The sequence below is a fragment of the Mesoplodon bidens genome (genome assembly GCF_964165515.1).
Source record: "Mesoplodon bidens genome assembly, chromosome: X".
NCBI lineage: Eukaryota > Metazoa > Chordata > Mammalia > Artiodactyla > Ziphiidae > Mesoplodon > Mesoplodon bidens.
The window spans coordinates 28,664,230-28,675,469 of NC_138163.1; the positions used below are offsets into that span (position 1 = coordinate 28,664,230).

Here is an 11,240-nt window from a genome sequence, read left to right on the forward strand (position 1 = left end):
CTCTCATCACCACGGACTGAGCCCTAAGATGTTCACAGTCTGAGCCCCTAACCCTGGTACCCAACCCTGAGCGTAGGCTGAGTCCCTCGCCCTTGCCGTTGACGAATCCTTTCCCACTGGCTTCAGAATGAGCCTTATCCTTTTCATAGACTGAGCACTAACCCTGTTCACCGATGAACCCATAACTATGACCAGTTAGAACTGTCTGCCCTTGGTTGAGTGCAGCTGGTACAGAGCTAACCCATCTCTATTCATTAAGAGCCCATTCATGGGCTTCCCTGGTGGCACAGTGGTTGAGAGTCTGCCTGCCGATGCAGGGGACACAGGTTCGTGCCCCAGTCCGGGAAGATCCCACATGCACGCGGAGCAGCTGGGCCCATGAGCCATGGCCGCCGAGCCTGCGCGTCCGGAGCCTGTGCTCCACAACGGGAGAGGCCACAACAGTGAGAGGCCCGCATACCGCAAAAAAAAAAAAAAAAAAAAAAAAAAAAGAACCCACTCAAAGCATCACCTAGTGAGGTTGGACCCAGAGCAATGTCATGCCCTACAAAGGACAGCCCCTGAGGGATCCAAGAATTAGGAATTGCAAGAAAGGTCAGATTCTGGTACGGAGGGCTTCCTGGAAGAGGCGGGTGAGCCCTGAACCAGATCCCTCTCTTTTCCGTAGCTGGAAGACCCCTCAGTGTTCCCAGCTGTGATCGTGGAGCAGGTCCCCTACCCCGAATTACTGCATCTGTACTCAGGCCTGGAGCTGGACGACGTTCACAATGGCATCATAACAGACGGGACCTTGTGCATGACTCAGGATCAGATCCTGGAGGGTAGTTTTTTGCTGGCAGGTCTGTTTCCTTCCTGGGCAGAGAAGGTGTGGAGGAGAAAGGGGTTCTGTCTTCAGGGAACAGTAGTCCACAATGGCTTCTAGTGACCCCACACAGCCAAGGTCAAGGCCCCCAACAGTTGGAAATTAGATGGGGTGAGTCGGATAAGCAGGAGGTAGTACCACTTCAGAGAGCAGGAAACCACCTAAATGGATTCATGATCTCCTGAGATGGAGCGGGGCAGTGAGGGGAGACCAGCTGGGCTGGGTGTAGAGAAAGGTGGAGAATCAGGGTGGGAGGCGTGCTGGTCCCCTCCCGGCTGCCCCTGGGCTCCTTAGCTCCATTCTCTGAGCTGGCCCTGGTTGTAGCTGCATCCACTGCCCTATGCCCTGAGGGAACTTTTCTTCTCCCCCACATCATGGAACCCGGCACCAGATGACAATGAAGCAACCTCGCAAACCATGTCAACCACTGAAGTCTTGCTCAACGTCGAGTCTCCCAATGACATCCTGGATGAGAAGCAGATCTGTAAGTTTGAACCCTGGCGCCTTAAGTTGAAGCAACACAAAATTCCATTTAAAAATATCACATCCATGTATTAGATTCTCAGGGACATGTGTGCGCACCCACACCCACCCATATACACGTGCACGTGCTCTTTGGTTCTGACTGGAATGGGAAGGGCAGGATGGCACTGGAGACAAGCAAAGATGGCCAGGGTGACTGTCTGGGTTTTTTTTTTTTTTTTCCTAGTTTTTCAATTTTTGTAAAATACACATAACATAAAATGGACCACCTGAACCATTTTTCAGTGTGCAGGTCCGTGGCATTAAGTACATTTGTTCTGTTATGCAGCCACCACCGTCCTCTCCAGACCTCTTGCCATCTTGTAAAACTGAAAGTCTGTCCCCATGAAACACTAACTCCCCATTTCCCCTTCCCCTCAGCCCCTGGCCACCACCATTCTACTTTCTGTGTCAATGAATTCGACTCCTCTAGGGACCTCAGATAAGTAGAAGCTTACAGTACTTGTTTTGGAGGGACTGGCTTATTTCACTTACGTAACGTCCTCAAGGTCCGTCCATGTATAGCATGTGTCAGCATTTCCTTCCTTTTTAAGGCTGAATACTATTGGCCAGGGTAACTTCAGGCCCCTCTGCTGTCTTGCTGAGCTCCCAGGAAGACTGTGCAGGGTGTGGCCTCCTCATCCCTTCACTGTTCTGGGAGGTTGGCCCCTACCTCCTCCGATGGCCCCCGAGGCAGGCTTCTCCCTCAGCAACCCCCACGCATTTGCGGTGACTCCACAGGATTCCTGGCCCCAACTGCCCCTTCTCAAGGAGGTGCTGGGATACAGTGGGGGAAAGAAAGCCCTGAAGCTGCAAATTCTGAATCCTAGCATTCCTAATCCCGACTCTGTCACTAATATTCATTCAGGATTCAACAAATATTTTCTGAGTGCCTGCATGTACCAGGCATGTGTGACCAGCTTGCTGTGTGACCTTGGGCACATGCTCTGCCATCTCTGGGTCTCAGTTTCCTCACCAGAAAAGCAGAGGAATTGGGCTAAATGTCTAAGGCCCCTTCTGGTTGTGAAATGAGTAGATGACTAAATCAAGGTGGCCCTTTTCCTTGGGTGTCACCTGGAACTTCCCCACCACCAGCAGTGGGCTATAAACGTGGCCGCCGTGATTGGGGCCAGCTCGTGCCCACAGCTCTGCAGATGTTTCCTCTCCTAGTGTTGTGAGACACGGGAGGCATTTTCAGGTGTATCCTGTGTCTGGGGCCATGGGGAATGGCGCCTCGCCCCGCCCCGCCAGGAGCCCACTGTTCTCTTGAGCACTGGGAGACCATGCCCTGGGCCCCACCCACCTCAGGCCTTTCTTCTTGTAGTCAGCACCTCCGAAATGCTTCCAGACCCGGACCCTGCTCCAGCTGTCACTCTGCCCAGCTACCTGTTTCCTGTCTCTGAGCCCGACGCCCTGAACAGGGCTGGTGACCCTGGTGGCCAGGAGGAGCGCTGTCTGGAGGAGAAGGTCCCCAGAGAGGAAAGTGCCAAGAAGACTGGAAAATCGAAGAAGAGACGTAAGAGAGAGAAGGCGGGGGGGAGAGGGACAGTGTTCCTTCATGGGGGTGGGCAGTAGGAGGGGCTCAGGGAGACCATAAGTAGGGGTGAGTGTCGGGGTGAGGTTCACAGACACATTAAGAGAGCAGCTCTCCGGTGTGGCGGGATGGACAGAAAGTCCTCCCTTCTGGAAAGACGGGCCTCATCAGGTAGCCTGCCCAAAGCCTGACATTTCCCAGGCTACCCCCATCTGCCCAGCAGATATGTAAACTCTTAAAAACCCAATGATCCCCATGGGTTGAATCCTGTACTGAGTGTTCAGACACCAGGCTTGGCCCCCTGGCCAGTCCCTGGCCCTCCGGGGGCCTCTGCCTCAACCCGTGCTCTTATCTTCCCTCTCGGAGCTTACGGAGCCGAGACCATGTATGGGAGAGGACTTTGGGCTTTCCCAAGCCCCAGTGTTATTGATTTACTCAGGCGATGCCTGGTCGATACTGCCGTGTCCGTGCGGCAACCAAACCCTGGTGCCACACTTATCCGCACCACAGTCACGCCTTTAGGCTGCCTTTTTGTTTCAAAAATTAGGCGAGGCAGATTCTGATCTTCTAAAGGTGGCTCATCGGTAAGCACTCCGCCACCCCACACAGGAGCAGTGTCCTGCTCTACCTTTGGGGCCTGAAAATGAGGGCTGGCCATTGGGCAGGTGCGGGCACCTGAAGTCTGTGCCTGTGGAGAGTGACCCCGGGCCTCCCGACCTGCCTCTTCCTTGTCTGCCTCATCACCCTAACTTGGTGAGCGCTTGGGCCCTCCCTCTCGGGAGCTGCCCATCAGCGCTCACCCTGCTCCCACCATCACCCCACAGTCCGGAAGACCAAGGGCAACCGCAGTACCTCACCCGTCACTGACCCCAGCATCCCTATTCGGAGGAAATCCAAGGATGGCAAAGGTACGGTGGGGAGGCAGGTGAGGCGGGTAGGGAGCCGGGGGGCCTGGGCGCGCCCTCACCGCCTGCCACTCTGCAGGCAGCACCATCTACCTGTGGGAGTTCCTCCTCGCACTTCTGCAAGACCGGAACACCTGCCCCAAGTACATCAAGTGGACCCAGCGAGAGAAAGGCATCTTCAAGCTGGTAGATTCCAAAGCGGTGTCCAAGCTGTGGGGGAAGCAGAAGAACAAGCCTGACATGAACTACGAGACGATGGGACGGGCACTAAGGTAGGAGCCCCTGCCTTGAGGAGTCACCAAGCTCTTCCTTCTGTCCAAGGAGTCCCGTCGCTGAGGGGCCTCCAATTTTCCCTGAAAAGACTGGGCTCTGGGTGATGCGTAAGTGCCTCGCTCCTGTGGCCTGGGTCACCGGGACGCTCTTCCGAGGAGGGAATTCCTGTGACTCTCCCGTTTGCTTGCCCCCCAGCCCATTTCCCAGGTCCCGCCTGGGAGGGACAGTCCCCTTCCTCTTGCATTTCTGTCCTAGCCTTTTTTCTTTTTAGAGTAGAAAGAGAACTTTAGGGCCCCCCATCCCCAAGAAGGGCTTCCTTCATATTCTGCGAGCTAGGGGCCCAGGAAGATGGGCCTGACTTACCCACGGTCGGTCTCTCAGGTTGGGGGACTGCTGAACCCCCATCGTCCACCCCTCCCATCCTTCACTCACCCCCGTCCTCTGCTCCAAAGCAGGATGGGGTTCAGCATTTGAAATCCCTTCTTGTGGACCCTTTGAGTCATCAGGGGGGAGATCTCAGAAATTTCATAAAAGCCTTCCAAGTCCGAGAGTTGGTCCTACCCCTTCCCTTGCCCTTGGGCTCCCGTCTGGCTCCCCGACCAGCCTCCACCTCGTGCGCGCCCTGCCCGGGAGGGTGGTGTGTCCCTGGCTCACCCCCCACTTTCTGCCCCGTGTCCCACAGATATTACTACCAAAGAGGCATCCTTGCCAAAGTGGAAGGGCAGAGGCTGGTGTACCAGTTTAAGGAGATGCCCAAGGACCTGGTGGTGATTGAAGACGAGGATGAGACAAGTGAAGCCCCAGCCACATCCCCTCAGGCCTCCACTCCCTCCACCTCGTCCAGCGGCACCACCCGGCGAGCCAGCTCCAGGGTATCATCCAGAGCTGCCCCGCATGGCAAGGGCGCCACTTCCTGGGAAAAGCCAAAGGTTCAGCACGTTGGTCTACAGCCATCTGCGAGTCTGGAATCGGGACTGTCTCTAGATGAGGAGATCCCCACTACCTCCACGGTGCTTGTCTCTCCACCAGAGAGCCAGGCCAAACGCACCAAAGCTGTGAGGTAAGTGCACCCAGGTCGTTCCAAGTCTTCCCACAGTACCTCGTGATGGGGAGCGTTTTCAGCTTCTTGCAAAGCTCCGCTGTCTCTCGGGTCTCCTGGGACCCTTGTGGCATCCCTGGGAAGCCAGTAGGACACTTGTTGGTTAAAAGAGGAAAAGAGGCTTGCCTGAGGTCACACGCCAACGCAACGGCCAAGCCAGCTGTTGACCTGGGGTGCTTCTCTTGCCAGCTGGGGCTGTTTCTGTTACCCCAGAGTGCTCCCAAGCAGCCACCAGGAGCCTCCACTCCTGGGCCCATCCCCCCAAGCCTCCTCCACTCCAGAAAAGAGGCAGCAGGGAATGTTACCTCCTGCCTTCCTCAGGCCCTCCAAGCCCACCAGGAAAGCTCTTGCTACTTCTTGTCCACACTAAGGTGCCTCCCATTCTCCGTGAAAACTTTGGGCTTTGTCTGGCTTATATGTATACACCTGTCACTACGCTGGTGTGGGCCACAGGGATGCTCTTCTGAAGAGGGACGGCAGTAGAGTGGAGCGGTGACAGACACGAGCTCTGGAGTCAGAAAGCCTTGATGTGTCCCTGTTACTAGCTGTGTGGTCTAGGGCAAGTTACATAACCTCTCTGTTCCTGTTTCCTCACACAGTAAACTCAGATTGTTAATCTTATTCAACTCATGGGCTGATCGGAAGATTGAGTGAAATCCTGCATGCCAGCCAGTTAGAATGATCCCTGACCTTTACTAAGTGCTCAACAAACGGTAGCCAAAGTGACGACAAAGAAAACGCCTTCAGCTCCATTCCTCCTGTGCCCTCCTGAGCCTCCTACCTGAACCAAATCTGTTTTCTATTTCTCCTCAGTACTTCTTCAGTGCCCAGCAACATCCACCTAGGAGTGGCCCCTGTCGGGTCAGGCTCGGCCTTGACCCTGCAGACCATCCCGCTGACCACAGTGCTGACCAATGGGCCTCCTGCCAGTACTACTGCTTCAACCCAGCTCGTTCTCCAGAGTGTTCCGCCTGCTTCGACCTTCAAGGACACCTTCACCTTGCAGGCCTCCTTCCCCCTGAACACCAGTTTCCAAGAGAACCAGGTGGCAGCACCAGGGGCTCCGCTGATTCTCAGTAGCCTCCCCCAAATTCTGGCTGGGGGCAACTGTCCGACCAATCCAGCACCACCCTCGGTCACGGGGGCTGGCCCAGCAGGGCCCAGCTCTCAGCCCCCCGGGACTGTGATTGCGGCCTTCATCAGGACTTCCGGTGCCACAGCAGCCCCTGGGGTCAAGGAGGGGCCGCTGAGGCCCTCCTCCTATGTACAGGGCATGATGACCGGGGCCCCCATGGAGGGGCTGCTGGTTCCTGAAGAGACCCTGAGGGAGCTCCTGAGGGATCAGGCTCACCTTCAGCCACTTCCAACCCAGGTAGTTTCAAGGGGTTCCCACAATCCGAGCCTTCTGGGAAACCAGACTTTCTCTCCTCCCAGCCGCCCCACTGTTGGGCTGACCCCGGTGGCTGAACTTGAGCTCTCCTCGGGCTCAGGGTCCCTGTTTACGGCTGAGCCTAGTGTGACCACATCTGGGAGCCTGCTGACCAGATCCCCGACACCAGCCCCCTTCTCCCCATTCAACCCCACTTCCCTCATTAAGATGGAGCCCCATGACATATAAACGGAGGGCTTGGGGGGAAGTGTGACCCACCAGGCAAAGTTGAGAAGCATTTGTGTACGGACTTCCTCTAAGAGAGACTGACTGAAGTAGCACACCTGCCCTTATATTTCAGTGGGGTGTCAGTACACCACACCCCCGTGCGCCACCCCTGCCTGGCGTCACCATGGCCAAGACAGGCCCAGTCGGAGCATCCCTGGTGTCAGACCACAGCTTTCAAGAGCACTAGGGGATATGTTCTTGTCGGGGTTATAGGCTGACTTGGTGACGGAGGGCAGACCTCCTGAGACGTTTGTAGCCAGGGCTGGAGTAGGGGCTTCGTGAGAAGAGTCTTTTTGCCTGACTGTATTTCACCATCTTCTTCCCCTCCACAGAGTATTTACTACCCCGTATGTGAATATCTCTGTATGTATCTGTGTGTACTCGTGGGTCTGTATCTCCATTTCTTTGGTGAGGACGGGGGTGTAGCTGTGAGGTCTTCAAGGGTGTGTGTCTCTCTGTGGGTCAGCCACAGAGACGGGGAATTTTCTGTTTTAAGGGAAAGCCTTCTCCGGTTCCCTTTGTACAAACCAAGATTCGGTTGTTCTGAGCCTATGGGGTACAGGTTGGAGCCCCCAAATCCGAGAGATGTCACAGAGCTGGAGCAGGTCCAGGGGAGGAGACCTTCGATGGGCATGTACGTTGGGGAAGACGCTTTCTTCCTGGGCTCAGCCTCTTTGCCCACCAGTCATTAGCCAGCAGGCCGGAAACATCAGCTCCCCAGAGTGCTTCGCTGAAGCGCCCCTCCAGGGGCAGACCCAGCCACAACGTCCCCGGGTGGGGAGGGGGGCTAAATTAGCTGGATGTTTGTGCCAAGGGCTCGGGCTGTAATACCAGCCTTCACGGGCGCCCTGCCCTGCACCCCGAATCCTGGCTTCCCTCTTGATTAATTTTGCCCCTGCCGCTTCCCTGCTGGCAGGTGGGGCCGGGGACAGTCGGATAATCCAGTAGCGATGTGCTTTGGGCCCGCCTCCGTCCCCGCTCGTGCCTACTTGCTGCTCAGCCTACTTTCTACTCCCCTCACAGGTCGGTCCACCCAGCCACTCCCGCGACGGCTGCAGCAGACCACCTCCAGTGGGCCGCGGCCCCTGATCTCCAGCTTTCTCACCTCACCCTGATTCCTCCTCCACGAAGACGGGAGCCAGCAGCTGTGAGCTCCCTGTTCCTCCTGTCTCTCCACGTGCCTTCCTTCCATCTTTCCTCTTTCTGAGAGGGGGTCAGCCAATTTTCTCTTGAAGTCAACCCCTCGGCCTGGGGCCTCCATCCCGTCCCCTCTCTCTTCTGTGAATTTGCTTTTCTCCCTCCGCCAAGTTTCAGAGCCAGGCTAAGAGCTCTAATATGTCAGCCTTGGAAACAGTGATATTATCTGGTGAATTTGGTTAATGTGAATCAGTGCCTCAGGACCTTTGCTATGTCCCTGGCACAAAACCAGCCACGTGACCTAACTACCTCCCCTGGTTGCCCTTCTCTCTCCTTCTGCTCACTGCCAAGCCCATTTTCGTCCTCTTGTTCTCCCTCTTCTCCCCCCAGGAGGGAAGCATATATGGTTGTGCAGGTGTATTTCTCACACGTCTCCAGCGCTTGGCGTTAACGTGACTTTTTCTAATAAAATCAGTTTATTGTGACCATTTCCTGGTGGTGGAAAGTAAAGCATCTTGAAAAGGGTCACCTTTAAAAGTAATTTTGGCACAAAGGTGCCACATGGGTTAAGAGTGGCCCTGCCCCCCTCACCCCAACCCCATAGAACTCATCATACGAAGGTCTTCTTCACAGTTCTTGGCCCCTGTGAGCCCTCACGGCACATGACACTACTTCCCATCCCCTTCGGCACTAGCTGGGCTCATCCGAGTCCTCCGTCACCCTCTCTCTCTCTGCCCGTGCTGGCTCCACGTGTACCACTTTACATGTGGGTGCCCCCAAGGGCCTCATCCATCCTCCTGGCTCCAGGAGGGCTCTTTGGGTTGGGTCTGAAATCTAGAGCTCCAGCCCTCACTCTTCTCCTCAGCTTGTGGCTCACATTTCTAGCGGTCTGCTGGATAGTTCTACCTGGATGCCTGTCAGTCCCTCAGAGAGTGCCCCTCTATCAAAAATGGATTTTCGGGGCTTCCCTGGTGGCGCAGTGGTTGAGAGTCCGCCTGCCGATGCAGGGGACACGGGTTCGTGCCCCGGTCCGGGAAGATCCCACATGCCGCGGAGCGGCTGGGCCCGTGAGCCATGGCCGCTGAGCCTGCGCGTCCGGAGCCTGTGCTCCGCAACGGGAGAGGCCACAACAGTGAGAGGCCCGCGTACCGCAAGGAAAAAAAAAAAAAAAAAAAAGGAGTTTTGAAAGTCCTCCACACACACGAAACCTTTCGAAACAAAAAGGCCGTCATGACTTGCCTGTTTCTGTTAATGGTGCCACCATTTTCCTGACCTTCTAAGCTTGACATTTCAGAGCCAGCTGATGGCTGCGTTCACGTGACCCTGTCCCCTCCCCATTTCCTGAACTCCAGCGCAGTGCACCATTGTCTCTCAAATCTGGCCGTTCTTCCACATTCCCAGCCTAGCTCAAACTCACTCAGAGCTTAACCCCCTCCCCAGACACATTGGCAGCCCCCCAGGGTGATCCGACTCAGCCCCTCCAATCTGCCAAGGCACCACCTCTGTTCTTCCTCTGCCAGGATGCCTCCTGGTCGGGGTGACACTCAAAATACTTAACCTCCAATCTGTTCTGGGCAGCTGGGCATTAACCCTTCATTTTCTGAATCGTGAGGCAGTCCAGGGGTCCTGGAGGAGGTGTGGGGGAGCACTTGAGGGCTCAGGTCAGCCGTTCCAGAAGTATTTTGCGCTTAGCATCAGCTCTTTCTCCAGACAGGTTCCCAAGTCTTTGACCTTCTGGCAAAGCCCTTCACCATCAGGGCCTGACTTCCCCTGTCGGCTCAACATTGCTTCCCTGACCTGTGTACTGCTCCAGTCAAAGGGGTGGATTGGCTGGCCTTTGAATGTGCCTCTGTTGGAGTTTCCCAGCTCTTTGCTTTTGCTTTACTTGCTTCTGCTCAACCGGAATGGTCTTCCCACCCCGCTAGTACCAATTAAGTTGTATCCATCCTTCAAGTCTTGGTTCAGGGAAGCTGCCTCCCCAGACCAGCCTATCCTTAGTGAGTTCATTTAAACTTGTTGCACTTGCCACTCTTTTGGCAACTGACTGTGAGCAGCCTGTGACATCTCCCCTATAATCATCACAAACTGTTACTTACATCTGCAATGACCTGAACCTATTTAGTCTCCCCAGTTAGTGTGTTACCTTCTGAGGGGCAGGGGCCGTATCACCCAAAGAGCAGGGCACACTACGAAGCAACTAGTGAGCATCAGCAGACGGTTACTGATTGAGCTGGTGAGAGATGGGGGACCAAAGTTTGAGGTAGGTGACCTCCGACCTCCCCTCTGCACAGGCACTCACCCCAGGTGCTCCACTGCCCAGGGCCTGCCCTCCCTGGCTCAGTGCCCTCATGGTACCCCCACCCCACCCCCCAGCCTTAGCATGCAAGAGTTGTTACTACTTTGAACATCCCCTGCCCCTAAAGAAACTTCCCTGTCCAGTTTCTTTCCTACTCGAAGTGTTAAATTAGCTAATCTGATAAACTAACCTGTGCTGATATAGTTATGGGAGAGGGCTAGAGGAGAGCCTCAGGAGACAGGTTCATTTCAACCAGGGTCACGTGGCAACAACATCCCTGCCTTTGCAATGGTTTGAGTCAAGAGACTTGCTCCTCACCCCCAGCAGCTGATGCATTACTCCCTCCTCTGAGCTCCCACAGCACTTTGTATATACCTCTTATTGTAGCACTTAGCACATGGTAGCTCCTTAGCTATGTGTTTATGTATGTTTCCCCTCCGATAGACTGTGAGCTCCTCAAGGACAGGGACTGTGTGTTAGTCACTGATGTATCCCCGGCGCCTAGCACAGTGCCTGGCACACAGTAGGTGCTCAATAAATGTTTATTGAAAGAATGAATAAGTCCTGTTTCTAACCATGGGGATTTCAGCCCTATACTAAGGCAGGCAAGAGGGGCGAGAAAAGGACAACCCATACTTGGGGGCTACCACAGCTTTTTTCCCCTCATATAGCACTGCAGGCAGCTGCCTCCCTTGCCCACGTCTGCGGCCACCCCAGGACAGCGACAGCAGGGTCCACAAGGAGACCAAGGCTGCTTCCAGCAGTGCCTTGCTGCCACCAGGTGCCCCGTAGACTCTGAACTCCTGCCCTTTTCTGCTGCCCCCTTCCTGGGACAGACTCATCACTATTTCCTCATCCCTGGGTGGGACTGAGAGGTAGAAGTGTCAGGCCCTGTGGGAGAGGCGGAACAAGAAGTTATTCTCACGATCGCAGTCTCTCTGACCCCATCATGTAT

At 55.3% G+C, this 11,240-nt stretch overlaps 1 protein-coding gene across 9 annotated transcripts in view; it reads left to right on the forward strand.

Annotated features, from left to right (window-relative positions):
• The window catches only part of ELF4 (E74 like ETS transcription factor 4), a 47,412-nt gene extending 36,566 nt beyond the window's left edge, over positions 1-10,846 (forward strand). For 4 of the 9 annotated variants that reach the window (XM_081221264.1, XM_081221263.1, XM_081221262.1 and 1 more), the window contains 8 exons: positions 668-839; positions 1,254-1,346; positions 2,709-2,900; positions 3,743-3,826; positions 3,903-4,095; positions 4,779-5,156; positions 6,009-6,567; positions 7,185-10,846. In XM_081221264.1, the coding sequence (XP_081077390.1) occupies positions 668-839; positions 1,254-1,346; positions 2,709-2,900; positions 3,743-3,826; positions 3,903-4,095; positions 4,779-5,156; positions 6,009-6,567; positions 7,185-7,544 (2,031 nt within the window). In that variant the 3' untranslated portion in view covers positions 7,545-10,846. Of the gene's footprint in view, positions 1-667; positions 840-1,253; positions 1,347-2,708; positions 2,901-3,742; positions 3,827-3,902; positions 4,096-4,778; positions 5,157-6,008 lie in introns of all 9 variants that reach the window. The other 5 variants (XM_081221268.1, XM_081221265.1, XM_081221269.1 and 2 more) reach the window with 5 other exon arrangements.
• The last annotated feature ends 394 nt before the right edge of the window (positions 10,847-11,240 follow it).